Source organism: Patagioenas fasciata, chromosome 2, assembly GCF_037038585.1.
Source record: "Patagioenas fasciata isolate bPatFas1 chromosome 2, bPatFas1.hap1, whole genome shotgun sequence".
NCBI classification, from domain to species: Eukaryota; Metazoa; Chordata; class Aves; order Columbiformes; family Columbidae; genus Patagioenas; species Patagioenas fasciata.
The window spans coordinates 742,323-762,682 of record NC_092521.1 but is presented as its reverse complement, the minus strand read 5'-3'; the positions used below and the strand labels follow the sequence as shown (position 1 = coordinate 762,682).

The following is a 20,360-nucleotide window of genomic DNA, read 5'->3' as shown; positions in this document are numbered from 1 at the left end:
TGCCACCTGCACCCTAACACTGCTGCCTGAACCCCAACATTGCCACCTGCACCCCAGCACTGCCACCTGTACACCAGCACTGCCACCTGCACCCCGACATTGCCACCTGCACCCTAACACTGCTGCCTGAACCCCAACATTGCCACCTGCACTCCAACACTGCCACCTGCACCCCGATATTGCCACCTGCACCCCAACACTGCTGCCTGAACCCCAACATTGCCACCTGCACCCCAACACTACCACCTACACCCCAGCACTGCCACCTGTACACCAGCACTGCCACCTGTATCCCAACACTGCCACCTGTATCCCAACACTGCCACCTGCACCCCAACATTGCCACCTGTACCCCGGCACTGCCGCTTGCACCCTGACACTGCCACCTGCACCCCAACACTGCTGCCTGCATCCCAATACAGCTGCCTGCACCCCAACACTGCCACCTGAACCCCAACACTGTCACCTGCACCGCAACACTGCTGCCTGTACACCAGCACCACCACCTGTACCCTGATACTGCCACCTGCACCCCGATACTGCCATCTGCACCCCGACACTTCCACCTACACCTCGGCACTACCATCTACACCCCAACATTGCCACCTGAACCCCGGCACTGCCACCTGCACCCCAACACTGCCACCTGCACCCCGATACTGCCACCTGCACCCCAACACTGCCACCTGCACCCCGATACTGCCACCTGCACCCCAACACTGCCACCTGCACCCCGGCACTGTCACCTGCACCCCGATACTGCCACCTGCACCCCAACACTGCCACCTGCACCCCAACACTGCCACCTGCACCCCGATACTGCCACCTGCACCCCAACACTGCCACCTGCACCCCGATACTGCCACCTGCACCCCAACACTGCCACCTGCACCCCGGCACTGTCACCTGCACCCCGATACTGCCACCTGAACCCCGGCACTGCCACCTGCACCCCAACATTGCCACCTGCACCCCGATACTGCCACCTGCACCCCAACACTGCCACCTGCACCCCGATACTGCCACCTGCACCCCAACACTGCCACCTGCACCCCGCCATTGCCGCCCGCCCCCCAGCACCGCTGCGCACAGCCGGTTTCCTCCCCAGCCGCACCCGGTCCCGGCCGTTGCCGGCGCTGCCGGAGCTGCCGCGGCACCAGAGGCTGCGGGCGCTGCTACGGGTTTATTACCGGTGCAATATTGCTGCGCCTGCTGCGGCGCGGGGGCAGGTGCCGGTGTTCGCCGGTGCCGGTGTTTGCCGGTGCCGGTGTTCGCCGGTGCCGGTACAGGGCTCAGTACATGAAGATGGGCCCGTCGCCCATCCTGACCATGAACAGCAGGCAGTCCAGCATGATGAAGCCGTCGAGCCGGGCGCGCGGCGGCATGGTCTCCTCGATGGCGCGCTTCAGCAGCTCCGCGGTCACGGCCGCGAACACCGAGGGCCTGGCGGCGTCGCTCACCGTGCCGTAGGTGTTGACCAGCGCCTCGCAGAACAGCGGGTGCATCTTCGGGTTGTAGCCGCGGCGCCGCAGCATCATCATCATCTCCGAGTAGCGCGAGGTGGCGGCGACGTGTTCCTGCGGGCTGGTGACGGTGTCCTGCGGGGACAGGTGCGGCAGAGCCGGCCGGCGCCGCGGGGACCGGGTCCGCCGGGCTGCGGCTGCGGCGCCCGCCTACCATGATCTTGTCGGGGATGTTGGAGACGGTGAAGCCGTAGAAGCGCTGCCGGTTGGGGAAGACGTGGACCAGCATGCGCCGGTCCAGCTGGTAGGCCATCTCCCCCACCAGCTGGAAATGCAGCGGCGTGTCTGTGGAATTGGGGGTGTCCTGGAACATGGAGCCCCCAGCATCTCCCCGTGACCCCCGACGTCTCCCCGTGATCCCCAACATGTCCCCATGGAGCCTCCAACACCTCTCCGTGGAGCCCCCCAACATCTCCCCATGGCCCCCGAGATCTCCCCATGATAGCAAACATCTCCCTATGACCCCCAGTGTGCACCCATGGAGCCCCTCAACATCTCCCCAAGATCCCCAACATCTCCCCATGATCCCCAGTGTGCACCCATGGAGCCCCTCAACATCTCCTCAAGATCCCCAACATCTCCCTATGATCCCCAGTGTGCACCCATGGAGTCCCTTAACATCTCCCCAAGATCCCCAGTGTGTACCCATGGAGCCCCTCAACATCTCCCCAAGACCCCCAACATCTCCCCATGACCCCCAGTGTGTACCCATGGAGCCCCTCAACATCTCCTCATGACCCCCAACATCTCCCCATGACCCCCAGCATGTCCCCATGGAGCCCCTCAACATCTCCTCATGACCCCCAACATCTCCCCATGACTCCCAGCATGTCCCCATGGAGCCCCTCAACATCACCCTGTGACCCCCCAACATCTCCCCATGACCCCCAGCATGTCCCCATGGAGCCCCTCAACATCTCCCCAAGATCCCCAACATCTCCCCAAGACCCCCAGCATGTCCCCATGGAGCCCCTCAACACCTCCCCATGACCCCCAACATCTCCCCATGACTCCCAGTATGTCCCCATGGAGCCCCTCAACATCACCCTGTGACCCCCCAACATCTCCCCATGACCCCCAGCATGTCCCCATGGAGCCCCTCAACATCTCCCCAAGATCCCCAACATCTCCCTATGACCCCCAGTATGTCCCCATGGAGCCCCTCAACATCACCCTGTGACACCCAACATCTCCCCATGACCCCCAGCATGTCCCCATGGAGCACCCCAACATCTCCCCATGACCCCCAGCGTGTCCCCATGGAGCCCCTCAACATCTCCCCATGACCCCCAGCGTGTCCCCATGACCACCAAAATCTCCCTGTGACCCCCAGCGTGTCCCCATGGAGTCCTCAACATCACCCTGTGACCCCCAACATCTCCCCATGACCCCCAACATGTCCCCATGGAGCCCTCCAACATCTCCCCATGCCCCCCGACACCTCCACGTGACCCCCACCACGGGGGTCCCTGTGCCCTGCTCCCGCCGGGGTGGGGGCTCCAAATGCCCACACGCCGGTGTTGCCGGCACAGAGTCTGGTGCTGCCATGATGTCCCCAGGCGGCTGTCACTCCCCAGTTCTGCACGTGTCCCCAGCACGGGGTGACCGGAGCTGCCGGCCGGGACCTCGTGTCCCCCTGCCCGCGGAGCTGGGGGGCGTGGGGGTGTCCCCGCCGGGCCACGGCGCTGCGCCGGCACTCACCGGAGCGTGGCACCAGGCTCAGGCCAGCCAGGGTCCGGTTGGCACTGTGAGCAATCGTCTGCTGGCCTGTGGGCAGGGAGACGACCTGCTGCAGGGCGTCATTGCCGGCACCGGCACCGCGGCGGCTGGGGCCGCTGGCACCGGGAACACTGGGACCGGCACCGCTGGGGCTGGGGCCACTGGGACTGGCACTGCTGGGACTGGCGCCACTGGGACCGGCACCACTGGAACCAGGGCCGCTGGGACTGGCACTGCTGGGACCAGAAACACTGGGACTGGCACCACTGGGGCTGGGGCCGCTGGGACTGGGGCCACTGGGACCAGGAACACTGGGACTGGCACCACTGGAGCTGGGGCCACTGGGACTGGCACCACTGGGACCGGCACTGCTGAGACTGGGACCACTGGGACCAGAAACACTGGGACTGGCTCCACTGGAACTGGCACTGCTGGGACTGGCACCACTGGAACCAGGAACACTGGGACTGGCACCACTGGGGCTGGGGCCGCTGGGACTGAGGCCACTGGGACCAGGAACACTGGGACTGGCACCACTGGAGCTGGGGCCACTGGGACTGGCACCACTGGGACCGGCACTGCTGAGACTGGGACCACTGGGACCAGAAACACTGGGACTGGCACCACTGGGGCTGGCAGTGCTGGGACCAGCACCGCTGGGACTGGCTCCACTGGGACTGGGGCCACTGGGACCAGCACCGCTGGGACTGGCTCCACTGGGACCAGGAGCACTGGGAGCAGAACCGCTGGAACCGCGAACACTGGGACCGGGAACACTGGAACCCGCACCGCCGGGACTGGGACCGCTGGGACCAGGACCGCTGGCAACAGGACCGCTGGGACCAGGACCACTGGCAACAGCACCGCTGGGACCGCTGGCAACAGCACCGCTGGGACCGGGGCCGCTGGGACCGCTGGGAACAGCACCGCTGGGACCGGGACCACTGGGACCAGGACCGCTGGCAACGGCACCGCTGGGACCGGGAGCGCTGGGACCGGGAGCGCTGGGACCAGTTTCGATGTGACCAGGACAGCTCATTTCCCACCGCTGGGGGGCGTGGTAGTAGTGTTTTGGCACCGGTAGGCCTGCGGGGACAGGGACACAGTGACAGCCGCTATGGAGATGGGATGGGATGAGATAGGATGGATGGGATGGGATGGATGGGGTGGGATGGGATGGGGTGGGATGGATGGGATGGATGGGATGGGGTGGGGATGAGGTGGGTTGGGATGGGTGGGGATGAGATGGGAATGAGGATGGGGACATGATTGGATGGGATGGGTGGGATGGGGTGGATGGGGTGGGATGGATGGGATGGATGGGATGGGGTGGGGATGAGGTGGGTTGGGATGAGTGGGGATGAGATGGGAATGGGGATGGGGACATGATTGGATGGGATGGGTGGGATGGGGTGGATGGGATGAAGATGAGGATGGGATGGGGACACGATTGGATGGGATGAGATGGATGGGATGGGTGGGGATGGATGGGATGGGTTGGGTTGGGTTGCGTTGGGTTGGGATGGGATGGGATGGGATGGGATGGGATGGGTTGGGTTGGGTTGGGTTGGGTTGGGCTGGGATGGGATGGGATGGATGGGATGGGGATGGCACGGGATGGGGACACGATCGGATGGGATGGGTGGGGATGAGATGGGAATGGGGACATGATTGGATGGGATGGGTGGGGATGAGGGTGGCACCCCCCATACTTCTGTTGGGTGCGAAGGACTCGATGAAGACGTCGCTGTCGGTGCTGCCGAAGCTGCTGTCGAAGCTGGGGCAGCTCTGGAAGCCGCTGAGCCCGCCCGAGCTGCTCAGGCTGCCGCTGCTCAACGTGGTGTCCCCAGACTGGCTCTGGAACAGGCGACTGAGCCCCAGCGACGAGTCCATGGTGCTGGCGTCCCCGGGCTGGCTCTGGAACAGGCGGCTGAGCCCCAGCGACGAGTCCATGGTGCTGGCATCCCTGGGGAGGCTCTGGAACAGGCGGCTCAGCGCCAGCGACGAGTCCATGGTGCTAGCGTCCCCAGGCTGGCTCTGGAACAGGCGACTGAGCCCCAGCGACGAGTCCGGGCTGCTGGCGTCCCTGGGGAGGCTCTGGAACAGGCGGTTCAGCCCCAGCGACGTCTCCAGGTTGCTGAGCCGGGTGGACTCCCAGGGGTAGCTGCGGTGCATGCGGCTCAGCCCCAGCGACGAGTCCTGGATGCCGGTGCCGGTGTAGCCCGAGGGTTGGCTGTGGTACAGCTGGCTCAGCCCCAGCGACGAGTCCAGGCTGGCGGTGCCGCTGTGGCCTGAGGGCTGGTTATGGAACAGCTGGCTCAGCCCCAGCGACGAGTCCTGGATGCCGGTGCCGCTGTGGCCCGAGGGCTGGCTGTGGAACAGCTGGCTCAGCCCCAGCGATGAGTCCAGGCTGCTGCCTGTGCGGAGACAGTGGTGTCGGGGACACAGCGGTGTCGGGGACACAGTGGTGTCGGGGACACAGTGGTGTTGGGGACACGGCGGTGTTGGGGACACGGCGGTGTTGGGGACACAGTGGTGTTGGGGACACGGTGGTGTTGGGGACACAGCAGTGTCGGGGACACGGTGGTGTTGGGGACACAGCAGTGCCAGGGACATGGCGGTGTTGGGGACACAGCGGTGTTGGGGACACAGCGGTGTCAGGGACACAGCGGTGTTGGGGACACAGCAGTGTTGGGGACACGGCGGTGTTGGGGACACAGCAGTGTTGGGGACACGGCGGTGTTGGGGACACGGCAGTGTTGGGGACACGGCTGTGTTGGGGACACGGCGGTGTTGGGGACACAGCAGTGTTGGGGACACGGCGGTGTTGGGGACACAGCAATGTTGGGGACACGGCAGTGTTGGGGACACGGCGGTGTTGGGGACACGGCAGTGTTGGGGACACGGCGGTGTTGGGGACACAGCAATGTTGGGGACACGGCAGTGTTGGGGACACGGCGGTGTTGGGGACACGGCGGTGTTGGGGACACAGCGGTGTCAGCAGCCGCAGACCCCAGCGCAGGGCGCTGTGGCACCGGCGCGTCCCTCACCTGATCCGGGGAAGGGGAACTGTCCCGCGGTGGGCCCGGGGAGGGACCCCAGGATGGGCGGCGCGGAGCTGGGGACCAGGGCGCCGGGGGGGCCGCGCACGTTGTGGCGCTGGTTGCGCTGCTCCCGCAGCTGCGTCACGATGCGCTTCAGGTCCTCGTTCTCCTGCAGCAGCGCCTGGATCTCCCGGCGCAGCTGTTCGTACACGGCGAACACCACGGGCCCCGGGGCTGGCGCCGCCATGGTGGCGGTGGCCGTGCCGCTCGCTGGTGTCCTGCGGCGGGTGGTGGCGCTGGGGTGGTGGGCGGTGGTGCCGGGGCGGTGGGTGGCGGCGCCGGGGCGCGGGGTGGTGGCACCGGGGCGGTGGGTGGTGGCAGCGGGGCGGTGGGTGGTGGCAGCGGGGCGGTGGGTGGTGGCACCGGGGCGGCGGGTGGTGGCACCGGGGCGGTGGGTGGTGGCACCGGGGCGGTGGGTGGTGGCACCGGGGCGGTGGGAGGCCCCTCGCTCGCTGCACGTGGGGTGGCCGCGGTGGCACTGGTGGTGGCGGAAGGTTCCGCGGCGATGTCACAGAGGGAAACGGGAGAGGTGCCCGAGGAGTGGAGGGAAGCGAATGTCACCGCAGCCTGCAAAAAGGGCAAGAAGGGGGACCTGGGTAATTATAGAGCGGTCAGTGTCACCTCTGTCCCTGGGGAAGTGATGGAGCGGCTTGTCCTTGGTGTCATCTCAAGGCACATCAGGGATAAGAGGGGCATTAGGGCACTCAGCGTGGCTTCACCAAGGGTGAGTCGTGCTTGACCAACCTCATCGCCTTCTACGAGGATGTAAGAAGGTGGATGGATGGTGGCGGAGCGGTGGATGTGGGCTACCTGGACTTCAGCAAAGCCTTTGACACAGTCTGCACAGCATCCTGGTTGCCAAGTTGAGGAGGTGCGGTCTGGACAATAGAGCAGTGAGGTGGGGTGCACACTGGCTTAAGGAGAGAAGCCAGAGAGTGGTGCTCAATGGGGCAGAGTCCAGTTGAGGCCTGGATCCAGTGCAGTGCTCAGGGGGCAGTGCTGGGGCCGCTATTATTCAATACATTCATTAACGATTTGGACGAGGGAACAGAGTGACTGTCAGTGAGTTTGCTGGTGACACCGAGCTGGGAGCAGTGGTGACACTGGAAGCTGTGCTGCCATCAGAGACCTGGACAGGCTGGAGAGCTGGGCAGGGAGAAATGGAATGAAATAGAACAAGGGCAAGTGTAGAGTCTGGAATGTGGGCAGGAACAACCCCAGGGTCCAGTGTAAGTTGGGGAATGAGCTGTTGGAGAGCAGTGTAGGGAAAGGGAGCTGGGGGTCCTGGGGACAGCAGGGTGAGCATGAGCCAGCACTGGGCCCTTGTGGCCAGGAAGCCAATGGGACCTGGGGTGGGTTAGAAGGGGGTGGTCAGTAGGTCAGAGAGGTTCTCCTGCCCCTCTGCTCTGCCCTGGGGAGACCACACCTGGAATATTGTGTCCAGTTGTGGCCCCTCAGCTCCAGAAGGACAGGGAACTGCTGGAGAGAGTCCAGCGCAGCCACCAAGATGCTGGAGGGAGTGGAGCATCTCCCGTGTGAGGAAAGGCTGAGGGAGCTGGGGCTCTGGAGCTGGAGAAGAGGAGACTGAGGGGGGACTCATTGCTGGGGATCAATATGGAAAGGGGCAGTGTCAGGAGGATGGAGCCAGGCTCTGCTGGGTGACACCCAGTGACAGGACAAGGGGCAATGGGTGCAAACTGGAACACAGGAGGTTCCACTGCAAGAGGAGAAGCAACTTGTTGGGGGTGAGGGTGTCAGAGCCTGGCCCAGGCTGCCCAGGGAGGCTGTGGAGTCTCCTTCTCTGCAGACATTCAAACCCGCCTGGACCCCTTCCTGTGGAACCTCAGCTGGGTGTTCCTGCTCCGGGGGGTTGCACTGGATGGGCTTTGAGGGCCCTTCCCATCCCAAACACACCGTGATTCTCTGATACCGTGTGACCTGCCCGCACTGCCCGGTCACCGCCGCCAGGGCTGTGGTGGCACCCACAGCAGCCCCCGCCCCCGCGGGCACGGCCAGGGCGGCAGAGCCGGGTGGCGATGGTGACAGGGACGGGGCGCAGAGGACACAGCCATGGTCACCGTGCGTGGCTGAGCCACGGGCCAGCGGGACAGACCCCGAGTGCCACCGGTGACAGATCCAAGTGTCACCAGTGACTGACCCCGAGTGCCACCGGTGACTGACCCCAAGTGTCACCAGTGACCCGAGTGTCACCAGTGGCTGACCCCACGTGTCACCAGTGACACGAGTGACACCAGTGACAGACCCAAGTGTCACCAGTGACCCAAGTGTCACCAGTGACTGACCCTGAGTGCCACCAGTGATTGACCCCGAGTGCCATCACTGACAGACCCCAAGTGTCCCCAGTTCCAGCCCTGAGTGCCACCAGTGACTGACCTTGAGTGTCACCAGTGACTGACCTGAGTGCTACCGGTGACTGACCCTGAGTGTCCCCAGTTCCACCCTGAGTGCCACCAGTGACTGACCCCAAGTGTCACCAGTGGCTGACCCTGAGTGTCCCCAGTTCCACCCTGAGTGCCACCAGTGACTGACCCTGAGTGCCACCAGTGACTGACCCTGAGTGTCCCCAGTTCCACCCTGAGTGCCACCAGTGACTGACCCTGAGTGCCACCAGTGACTGACCCTGAGTGTCCCCAGTTCCACCCTGAGTGCCACCAGTGGCTGACCCTGAGTGTCCCCAGTTCCACCCTGAGTGCCACCAGTGACTGACCCCAAGTGTCACCAGTGACTGACCCTGAGTGTCCCCAGTTCCACCGAGTGCCACCAGTGACTGACCCTGAGTGTCCCCAGTTCCACCGAGTGTCCCCATTTCCACCCCGAGTGCCACCAGTGACTGACCCCGAGTGTCCCCATTTCCACCCCGAGTGCCACCAGTGACTGACCCCGAGTGTCCCCATTTCCACCCCGAGTGCCACCAGCGCCAGAGCCCGAGTGTCCCCGGTGCCAGCCCCACGTGCCGCGGGAAGCAGAGCCGGGCCGGGCTGAACTCGAGGGAGTTTATTAACAGCAGGAGCTGGAGCCAGAACGGAGCCGCGGCCGGGGGGGCCGGGACCCCGGCAGGGACAGCAGGGACGGGCAGGGACGGTGGCTCAGGCCCCGGAGGGGACACGGGACCATGCAGCAGTGAGCAGCAGCGTGGGCCCTGTCCCCGCGGGGGACAGGGATGGGGGGACAAGGGACAAAGTGCTTCCAGTCCGCGTCGAACGCAGGGGCCGGGCCGTATTCACAGCGGGGGGGAGGGGACAGGGCTGTCACCCGGGGACCCCCACACCCCCAGTCCCCCCGGCCCGGGGGGTGACGCGAGGGCCCCGGGAGCCGCGGGGGAGCCCGGGGTCAAAGAAACTACCGGGAGAACACCAAACAGAACCGGCTACGGGGGACGGGGCACGAACCGGGGCGGGGGGGGCTACTCCTTGGCGCGGCCGATGATGGCGAGGATGTAGAGGAAGATGTTGATGATGTCGGTGTAGAGGTTGAGCGCGGCGAACACGTACTCCTCGGGGCTCAGCGCCAGCTGCTTGTTCCCCAGGATCAGCTGCGTGTCCACCGCCAGGAACTGGGGACGGGGACGTCACCGGGGGGCACGAGCGCCCCACACAACCCCACAGCCGCCCCGGGATCCCCCGTTCCCCGTCACCTCTGCTCAGCCTCACCCGGGGGAGGGTGGGGACAGCCCAGAGGATGGGGACAGCCCAGAGGATGGGGACACCCCAGGAGGGTGGGGACACCCCAGAGGATGGGGACACCCCAGGAGGATGGGGACACCCCAGAGGATGGGGACACCCCAGGAGGATGGGGACACCCCAGAGGATGGGGACACCCCAGGAGGATGGGGACACCCCAGAGGATGGGGACACCCCAAGACGATGGGGACACCCCAGAGGATGGGGACACCCCAAGACAATGGGGACACCCCAGAGGATGGGGACAGCCCAGGAGGATGGGGACACCCGAAAAGGATGGGGACACCCCAGGAGGATGGGGACAGCCCAAGAGGATGGGGACACCCCAGGAGTTTGGGGACACCCCAAGAGGATGGGGACACCCCAGGAGGATGGGGACACCCCAAGAGGATGGGGACAGCCCAGGAGGATGGGGACACCCCAGAGGATGGGGACACCCCAGGAAGATGGGGACCACCCCAGAGGATGGGGACACCCCAGGAGGATGGGGACATCCCAGAGGATGGGGACACCCCAGAGGATGGGGACACCCCAGAGGATGAGGACACCCCAGGAGGATGGGGACAGCCCAGGAGGATGGGGACACCCCAGAGGATGGGGACAGCCCAGGAGGATGGGGACACCCCAGAGGATGGGGACAGCCCAGAGGATGGGGACACCCCAGGAGGATGGGGACAGCCCAGGAGGATGGGGACAGCCCAGGAGGGTGGGGACAGCCCAGGAGGGTGTGGACACCCCAGAGGATGGGGACACCCCAGAGGATGGGGACAGCCCAGGAGGATGGGGACAGCCCAGCAGGATGGGGAATCCCTGTGAAGATGGGGACACCCCCCGGGGGACAGAGAACCCCCCAGGAGGACAGGGACCCCCTGGGAGAATGGGGATTCCCAAAGAGGACAGGGACCCCCCCAAGAGGATGGGGATCCCCTGTGGGAGGACATGGACCCCTTGGGGAGCAAGGGGACCCCTCCAGGAGGACTGGGACCCCCCCAGGAAGACAAGGACCCCCCCTGGAAGGATGAGGACTCCCTAGGGGGATGGAGACCCCATGGGAGCATGGAGACCCCGTGGGAGGCTGGGGACCCCCCTGGGCGATTGGGGACCCCCCTGGGAGGCTGGGGACCCCCCTGGGAGGCTGGGGACCCCCCTGGGCGGTTGGGGACCCCCCCGCGGGCGCCCCCACTCACGCAGGTGAAGAGCAGGGCCCCCAGCGAGGCGTAGATGATGTCCAGGATGCGGTTCCGGATGAAGATGCAGAGGATGGAGAAGATGATGAGCACGACCAGGCAGATGATGAGCACCCCCCGGCACGAGGTGAAGTCGTACTTGGTCTGGGGGGCAGAGGAAGCGAGGGGGGGTCGGACCCCGGTTCAGAGCCCCCAGACCCAGCAGGGAGTGAGGGGGCATCATATGCCTGATTTGGAGCCCCCAGCCCCAGCAGGGAACAAGGGGGGGGTCATACGCCTGGTTTGGAGCCCCCAGACCCAGCAGGGAGTGAGGGGGGCTCATACACCAAATGAGGAGCCCCCAGCCCCAGCAGGGAACAAGGGGGGGTCACACACCTGGTTTGGAGCCCCCAGCCCCAGCAGGGAACAAGGAGGGGTCACACACCTGGTTTGGAGCCCCCAGCCCCAGCAGGGAACAAGGGGGGGTCACACACCTGGTTTGGAGCCCCCAGCCCCAGCAGGGAATGCGGGGGGGTCAAAAGGCCCAGTTTGGAGCCCCCAGCCCCAGCAGTGAGTGAGGGGGGCTCATACAAGAGATTTGGAGCCCCCAGATGCAGCAGGGAGCTGGGGGTTCCTACATCCAGCCTGGAGCCCCCAGACCCAGCAGGGAGTAAGGAAGGGGGGGGGGGGCACACAAATTAGGAGTCCCCAGCCCCAGCAGTGCCTGGGGGGCATTGCACACCCCGTTTGGAGCCCCCAGCAGGGAATGAGGGGGGGTCATACACCAAATTTGGAGCCCCCAGCCCCAGCAGAGGACTGGGGGGGCCACCCCCGTGGTTTGGAGCCCCAGGCTCAGCAGGGCCCGGGGGGGGGCGCCCCCTGTCCCCCTGCCCTGACCTGCAGGGAGAAGATGACGACGGTGAAGCAGACGACGACGGTGATGCCCACGGCCATGATGACGGCGTCGGTGTCGTAGAAGCTGGCGATCATCCCCACCATGTAGGACAGGCTGACGGTCAGGATGGACTGCGGGACAGACGCACGGACACCGCGTCACGCCAGCTCGGCCACCGCCCGCTGATGGTGACGCCACGTGCACAGCGCCCTTCATAGGACCCCAGGATGTCAGGGGTTGAGGGCCCTCAAAGCCCATCCAGTGCAACCCCCCCGGAGCAGGAACACCCAGCTGAGGTTCCACAGGAAGGGGTCCAGGCGGGTTTGAATGTCTGCAGAGAAGGAGACTCCACAACCTCCCTGGGCAGCCTGGGCCAGGCTCTGACACCCTCACCCCCAACAAGTTGCTTCTCCTCTTGCAGTGGAACCTCCTGTGTTCCAGTTTGCACCCAGTGCCCCTTGTCCTGTCACTGGGTGTCACCCAGCAGAGCCTGGCTCCATCCTCCTGACACTGCCCCTTTCCATATTGATCCCCAGCAATGAGTCCCCCCTCAGTCTCCTCTTCTCCAGCTCCAGAGCCCCAGCTCCCTCAGCCTTTCCTCACACGGGAGATGCTCCACTCCCTCCAGCATCTTGGTGGCTGCGCTGGACTCTCTGCAGCAGTTCCCTGTCCTTCTGGAGCTGAGGGGCCACAATTGGACACAATATTCCAGGGGTGGTCTCCCCAGGGCAGAGCAGAGGGGCAGGAGAACCTCTCTGACCTACTGACCACCCCCTTCTAACCCACCCCAGGTCCCATTGGCTTCCTGGCCACAAGGGCCCAGTGCTGGCTCAGCCCACAGCACCCGCTGTTCCCAGCTGGTCTCCCATCCAAGCACTGACCGGGCCCGACCCTGCTTAGCTTCCCAGAGCAGATGAGATGGGGCATTCTCAAGGTGCTATGGCTGTATATATTATATATATATATATATATATATGTTCCCCAAGTATATCCTGATAGTATCTGAACTAAACCCTTTACTCAAGGGCAGAGCAGAGGAGCAGGAGAACCTCTCTGACCTACTGACCACCCCCTTCTAACCCACCCCAGGTCCCATTGGCTTCCTGGCCACAAGGGCCCAGTGCTGGCTCATGCTCACCCTGCTGTTCCCAGGACCCCCAGCTCCCTTTCCCCTGCACTGCTCTCCAACAGCTCATTCCCCAACTTACACTGGACCCTGGGGTTGTTCCTGCCCACATTCCAGACTCTACACTTGCTCTATTCCACTACATTTCTCCCCACCAAACTCTCAGCCTGTCCAGGCCTCTGATGGCAGCGCAGCTCCCAGTGTCACCGCTGCTCCCACCGGGCGTCCCCAGAGCCACCCTGTCCCCGTGCCACCCCGTCCCTCGCCGCGCTCACCAGGGCCACCAGGTTCCAGGGGTGCTTGCGGCGGAAGTCCCCGCAGCAGCTGAGGACGATGAGGGAGATGAAGAACACGGCGTAGGACACGTAGTAGGTCCAGACGTTGCGCCGCACGAAGCCCTTGACGCCCCCCACGAAGGTGAAGACGGCCACGAAGGAGAAGGTGACGCTGAGCTGCAGCGTCAGCACCAGGAACACCTGGGGGACAGGCGGTGTGACGGGGGGACACCCCGAACCCCGTGGCCCCCCCGGGCCCGTCCCGTCCCCACCTTGCGGATGAAGGCCTGCCGGATGCTCTTGTCGTCCCAGTGCGCGCTGGGGAAGTCCTGGTTGTCATAGTAGGAGGGGGGCCCGTCCTCGTGGTAGGTGCTGTGCAGGGGGGCTGCGGGGACACGGGGGTCAGGGGGGCTCGGGGGGCTGCCCGTACCCCCCAGTCCCTGCCTGTCCCCATGCTGCCCCGTCCTGTCCCATCCTGTCCCTGCCGCGGTGGCCGCTCACCGACGCGGGTGACCGCGGTGCCCGGTGTCCACAGCCCACGGGGGGGCCTGGCTCTGGCTGGGGGGGGAGAGCACAGACGGGGCTGAGGGGGCGCAGAGCTCTGTGCCCCCCAAAACCGGGCTCGCACCGGTGTCCCCACCGAGATGACAACCCCAGCGGTGTCCCCAACGCCAGGGCCACCACTGGCACCCTGATCCAGTGAGCAGGACCCCCCCCAGTTGCCCCATCTGGGGGGCTCACAGGGCACAACACCCCCCCCGCCCGGGGGTCCCACAGCCTGGAGCTACCGGCCAGACCCCCCCCTCACCCACCCCATCAGCACCCACCACGGGGGGACCCCCCTGTCCCCCTTGCCCCACCACTTACAGTCCTGGTCCCCGGGGACCATGGGCTGCGGCTGCGCATAGGGCGGCTGCGCGTAGGGGCCCTGGGGGTACGGCCCTGGGGGGGGGTACGGCCCGGGGGGGTACGGCCCGGGGGGGTACGGCCCTGCCGTGGGGTACGGCCCCGGGGGGGGGTAGGGCCCTGGCCCCTGCGGGAAGCCCGGCTGGTTGTAGGGCGCGGGGGGGGCGAACTGGGGCTGGGGGTACGGCCCGGGCGGGTACGGGGGCTGCGCGTAGGCGGGGGGGGCCGTGGGCTGCTGGCCCCCGAAGCCGTCGCTGGTCACCAGGAAGCTCTTCTCGTGGGACATCTTGGCCCCCCGGCTGCTGCCGCCTCCGCTGCGGGGAGAGGGGAGAGAGGGGGGGTCAGGCCTGGTGGCCATCACCCCCCATGGTCATCACCCCCATGGCCATCACCCCCATGGCCATCTCCCCCCATCGCCATCAGACCCCAATGGTCATCGCCTCCATGGCCATCACCCCCCATGGCCATCAGACCCCAATGGCCATCACCCCCATGGCCATCAGACCCCCAGTCATCACTCCCATGGCCATCGCCCCCATGGCCATCACCCGCCATGGCTATCAGACCCCAATGGCCATCACCCCCATGGCCATCGCCTCCCATGGCTAACAGACCCCAATGGCCATCACCCCCATGGCCATCACCCCCATGGCCATCACCCCCTTGGCCCCCCAGCCATCACCCCCTTGGCCATTAACCCCCCAGTCATCACCGCCCATGGTCATCACCCCTCTGGCCATCAACCCCCAAAACCATAACCCCCAACAGCCATAAACGCCAACAGCCATAACACCCCAACAGTCATAACCCCCATTGGCTATCAACCCCCCAAACCATAACACCCCAACAGCCATAACCCCCCAACAGTCATAGCACCCCAACAGCCGTAACACCCCAACAGTCGTAACATCCCAACAGCCATAACCCCAACAGCCATAACACCCCAACAGCCATAACCCCCTTTGGCCATAACACCCCAACAGTCATAACCCCCAACAGCCATAACCCCCAACAGTCATAACCCCCCAACAGCCATAACCCCCCAACAGTCATAACACCCCAACAGCCATAACACCCCAACAGCCATAACCCACAACAGCCATAACACCCCAACAGCCATAATCCCCCAACAGTCATAACACCCCAACAACCATAACACCCCAACAGTCATGACCCCCAACAGCCATAAACTCCAACAACCATAACACCCCACAGCCATAACCCCCCAACAGCCATAACCCCCAACAGCCATAACCCCCAACAGCCATAACCCCCTTGGCCATCACCCCCTTGGCCATCACGCCCCCACCCCCGGTTACCCCCCCAGGCAGCCCCGGTGCCGCCCGCAGTGTGGGGTCCCTGTCCCCCGTCCCCCCGCAGTGTGGGGTCCCCGTTCCCCCGCAGTGTGGGGTCCCTGTCCCCCGTCCCCCCGCAGTGTGGGGTCCCCGTTCCCCCGCAGTGTGGGGTCCCTGTCCCCCCGCAGTGTGGGGTCCCTGTCCCCCGTCCCCCCGCAGTGTGCGGTCCCCGTCCCCCCGCAGTGTGGGGTCCCCGTCCCCCCGCAGTGTGGGGTCCCTGTCCCCCGTCCCCCCGCAGTGTGCGGTCCCCGTCCCCCCGCAGTGTGGGGTCCCTGTCCCCCGTCCCCCCGCAGTGTGCGGTCCCCGTCCCCCCGCAGTGTGGGGTCCCCGTTCCCCCGCAGTGTGAGGTCCCCGTCCCCCGTCCCCGCGCAGTGCGGGGTCCCCGTCCCCCCGCAGTGTGGGGTCCCTGTTCCCCTGCAGTGTGGGGTCCCCGTCCCCCGTCCCCCCGCAGTGCGGGGTCCCCGTCCCCCGGTACCGCGGGGGGTGCCGGCCCCGCCGCTCCGGCCCGCACAAGATGGCGGCGGGCGGCAGGCCCGTTGCCATGGCAACCCCCCATGGCCGCCATGGCAACCCCGACGGCGGCCCGGCCGGGCCAGGCCCCGGCGCTGCCCTCGGCACCGGCCCCCGGGCTCCCGCCGCGCAGCCGCCGCCCCCGGGCTCTCCCGCAGCTCCGGGGCCGCCCCGCGCCCGAGAAGCGGGCCCGGCATTCACCGCCTCCGCCCCGGCCCGCGGTTACAAAACCGCTGCGGAAACGGCGGCCCCGCCGGCGCTGAGCGCTCAACAGCCTCACCGCGGGGACACGGGGGACCGGGGACACGGGGGACCGGGGACACCGGGACAGGCACGGACCGGCAGCGGGACAGGAAGGGACAGACAGGGACAAGGAGGGGACAGACAGCGGGACAGGCAGGGACTGGCAGGGACAAGGAGGTGACAGGCAGGGACGGGCAGGGGGACAGGCAGGGACTGGCAGGGATGGGCAGGGGGACAGACAGGGACAGACAGGGACAGGCAGGGGGACAGGCAGGGATGGGCGGGGGGACAGACAGGGGACAGACGGGGGGACAGACGGGGGACACACGGGGGACAGATGGGGGACAGATGGGGGACAGACGGGGGACAGACGGGGGACACACGGGGGACACACGGGGGCCAGGCAGGGGACGGACGGGGGGACAGATGGGGGGACAGACGGGGGGACAGACAGGGGACAGACCGGGGACAGACGGGGGGACAGACGGGGGGACAGACAGGGGACAGACCGGGGACAGACGGGGGGACAGACGGGGGACAGACGGGGGACAGACGGGGGGACAGACAGGGGACAGACCGGGGCCAGACGGGGGCCAGACGGGGGGCCAGACGGGGGCCAGGCAGGGGACAGACGGGGGGACAGACCGGGGCCAGACGGGGGCCAAACGGGGGGACAGACGTGGCCAGGCAGGGGACAGACGGGGGACAGACGGGGGACAGACGGGGGACAGACCGGGGACAGACGGGGGGACAGACGGGGGACAGACGGGGGGACAGACGGGGGCCAGGCAGGGGACAGACTGGGGGACAGACGGGGGACAGACGGGGGGACAGACGGGGGACAGACGGGGGACAGACGGGGCCAGGCAGGGGACAGACGGGGGACAGACGGGGGACAGACGGGGGGACAGACGGGGGGACAGACGGGGCCAGGCAGGGGACAGACGGGGGGACAGACGGGGGGACAGATGGGGGACAGATGGGGGACAGACGGGGGGACAGACGGGGGACAGACGGGGCCAGGCAGGGGACAGACGGGGGACAGACGGGGGGACAGACGGGGGACAGACGGGGGACAGGCGGGGGACAGACGGGCCAGGCAGGGCCGGCAGGTCCCCGCAGGCTGGCAGCGCCGCCCCGGCCAGCCCTGCGCAGTCGGCCTCCGCGGCACGGCCGGTGCCGCAGCCCAGCGCCCGTGTCCCCGCGCACGCGGCCGGGCCAGCGCCAGCCCGGGGACAGCCCGGGGACAGCCCGGGGACAGCCCGGGGGACAGCCCGGGGACAGCCCGGGGACAGCCCGGGGGACAGCCCGGGGACAGCCCGGGGACAGCCCGGGGACAGCCCGGGGGACAGCCCGGGGACAGCCCGGGGACAGCCCGGGGACAGCCCGGGGACAGCCCGGCCCGGGTGGCGCCAGCGCGGCTGCTGGCCCTGCCACAACCGGCCCGGTGCCACGGCCGGCGGGTCGCGCTGTGCGGCGGGGGTGGCGAGGGGACACAGCATGGGGTGCAGGGGGGGACACAGCATGGGGGGCAGGGGGGGAAACAGCATGGGGTGCAGAGCAGGACACAGCATGGGGGGCACACAGCATGGGGGGCACATAGCCATGCTATGTGCAGGGGCACACAGCATGGGGTGCAAGGGGGGACACAGCATGGGGGGCACACAGCATGGGGTGCGGGGGGGACACAGCATGGGGGGCACACAGCATGGGGTGCGGGGGGGGACACAGCATGGGGGGCAGGGGGGGACACAGCATGGGGGGCACACAGCATGGGGTGCTGGGGGGGACACAGCATGGGGGGCACACAGCATGGGGTGCAGGGGGTCATGCAGTGGGGGGGGCACTCTGCATGGGTGCAGGGGGGCATGTGGCACAGGGTGCACCCCGTATGGGTGACACGGGGTGCATGAGACATGGGGTGCAGGGGTGCAGGCAGCACGGGGAGGCACAGAGCACATGGGGTGCGTGTGACATGGGGTGCGTGTGACATGGGGTGCGTGTGACACGGGGTGCGTGTGACACGGGGTGCAGGGGTGCATGTGACACGGGGTGCAGCGGTGCATGCAGCACAGGGTGCATGGGGTGCAGGGGTGGACGCAGAACAGGGCACAGGGAGGTGTGTGTGACGTGGGGTGTGTGTGAGACGGCGCGTGTGTGACATGCAGTACGTGTGACAGGGGTGGCACGCTGCGCACAGGGTGCATGTGACACGGGCTGTGTGTGATATGGGATGCAGGGGTGCGTGTGACACGGGGTGCAGTGGGTGCGTGTGACCCAGAGTGCAGGGGGTGTGTGTGACACTGAGTGCGTGTGACACAGGATGCAGGGGTGCGCGTGACACAGGGTGCATGGGGTGCGTGTGACATGGGGTGCAGCAGTGCATACAGCGTGGGATCCATGGGATGTGTGTGACACGGGGTGCATGTGACATGGGTGCAGGGGTGCATGGGGCAGCTGCAGCGCAGGCTGCACAGCTCCATGCAGCACGGGGTGCAGGGGTGCAGGCTGCAGAGCTGGATGTGGCACGGGGTACAGAGGGTACAGAGGGTGTGGGGGTGCAGGCTGCACATCTGGATGTGGTATGAGGTGCAGGGTGCGGGGGTGCAGGGTGCACAGCTGGATGTGGCACGGGGTGCAGGGGTGTGGGGATACAGAGTGCACATCTGGACGTGCACATGTTTGCCGGGTGCACAGCTGGATGATACACAGGGTGCAGGGTGAACATCTGGATGTGGCAAGGGGTGGTGGTGGGGGGGGGGGTGCAGGGTGAACATCTGGATGTGGCACGGGGTGCATGGTGCACATCTGGATGTGGCACGGGGTGCAGGGTTGTGGGCGTGCGGGGGTGCAGGGAAAACGTCTGATGTGGCACGGGGTGCAGGGGTGCGGCAGTGCGGGGTGCACAGCTGGATGTGACACAGGGTGCAGGGATGCGGGGGTGCAGGGTGAACGTCTGGATGTGGCACAGGGTGCGGGGTGCACATCTGGATGTGGCAGGGGTGCAGGGGCTGCCCCCCCGCCGGTTGTTCCCGGAGCCCGTAAGCGGCTTTGCCCTGACGCCCGGTAATGCCCCAGCGCGGCCTATTTACGGCCGCATCAATCCTAATCCCCGCAGGGGGGGCGGCCGCGGCCCCCCCGTGCCCACGGGACCGGGGTCCCGCCCGGAGCGAGGCCGCAGTGCGGCCCGGCCCGCCCGGTCCCCCCCGCCGCCCGGTTGCGACACCCCCGGCCCGGCCGCGCTGCGGAATGCGACAGAGCGCCGCGGGGGGGAAACCGCGCTCCGGGGCGGCGCCGAGGCCTCCGTGTCCCCCCCCCGCACACCGGCACCCCCCCCCGGTGCGGCGGGACCCCCCCTTCCCGGACCCCGCTCACCGGGCCGGGCCGTGCGGCAGCGCTGCCTCCGCTCCGCTCCGCCGGGCGGCGCCTCCGGGAACGGGCGGGGCTTCGGCGGGGGCGGGGCTTCCAGCGAGGGGGCGGGGGCACTGTGGCGGTGCTCCGCCCTCATTTGGCGTGGTCTGTGGGAGGGGCGGGGCTTCCAGAGAGGGGGCGGACACACCGAGGCAGTGCTCCGCCCTCATTGGGCGGGGCCTGCGAGAGGGGCGGGGCTGTGCCGCAGAGCCGCGATCGCCGGGGCGGGGCTTGCTGGGACGGGCGTGGCCTCGCACAGAGCGCCCCCGTGTGGCGCGGCGCGGCCTCGCCTGACGCCCGTTCCCGCTCGTTTGTTCCCGTTCCCGCCCGTTCGTGCCCGTTCGTTCCCGTTTGTTCCCGTTTGTTCCCGTTCCCGCCCGTCCCCCGGGACCAGGGCTGGTTTCCCCGTGTCACGCGTGGGGCCAG

General features: G+C 67.1%; 2 protein-coding genes and 1 pseudogene across 4 annotated transcripts; all 3 read right to left on the bottom strand.

The window, feature by feature from the left end:
• Positions 1-1,234: 1,234 nt before the first annotated feature.
• SPATC1 (spermatogenesis and centriole associated 1) lies at positions 1,235-6,540 on the bottom strand. Its single transcript, XM_071803725.1, has 5 exons — positions 6,293-6,540; positions 4,955-5,533; positions 3,225-4,328; positions 1,678-1,808; positions 1,235-1,598 (listed from the first exon to the last, which is right to left on the bottom strand). Exons 1-5 carry the CDS (start codon positions 6,531-6,533, stop codon positions 1,293-1,295), a joined length of 2,361 nt encoding a protein of 786 aa, XP_071659826.1. The 5' UTR covers positions 6,534-6,540; the 3' UTR covers positions 1,235-1,292.
• A 2,806-nt stretch (positions 6,541-9,346) lies between these two features.
• Positions 9,347-19,978, bottom strand: GRINA (glutamate ionotropic receptor NMDA type subunit associated protein 1). 3 transcript variants are annotated; one of them, XM_071803721.1, is made up of 8 exons: positions 19,899-19,978; positions 14,377-14,729; positions 14,011-14,067; positions 13,782-13,894; positions 13,510-13,710; positions 12,111-12,239; positions 11,235-11,378; positions 9,347-9,920 (listed from the first exon to the last, which is right to left on the bottom strand). In XM_071803721.1, exons 2-8 carry the CDS (start codon positions 14,699-14,701, stop codon positions 9,771-9,773), a joined length of 1,119 nt encoding a protein of 372 aa, XP_071659822.1. In that variant the 5' UTR covers positions 14,702-14,729; positions 19,899-19,978; the 3' UTR covers positions 9,347-9,770. The 3 variants fall into 3 exon arrangements, with proteins under 3 accessions (XP_071659822.1, XP_071659823.1, XP_065686264.1); XM_071803722.1 differs by lacking the exon at positions 19,899-19,978 and adding an exon at positions 16,246-16,306; XM_065830192.2 differs by lacking the exon at positions 14,011-14,067.
• Positions 12,941-13,059, bottom strand: LOC136099152 (5S ribosomal RNA; annotated as a pseudogene).
• Positions 19,979-20,360: the final 382 nt, after the last annotated feature.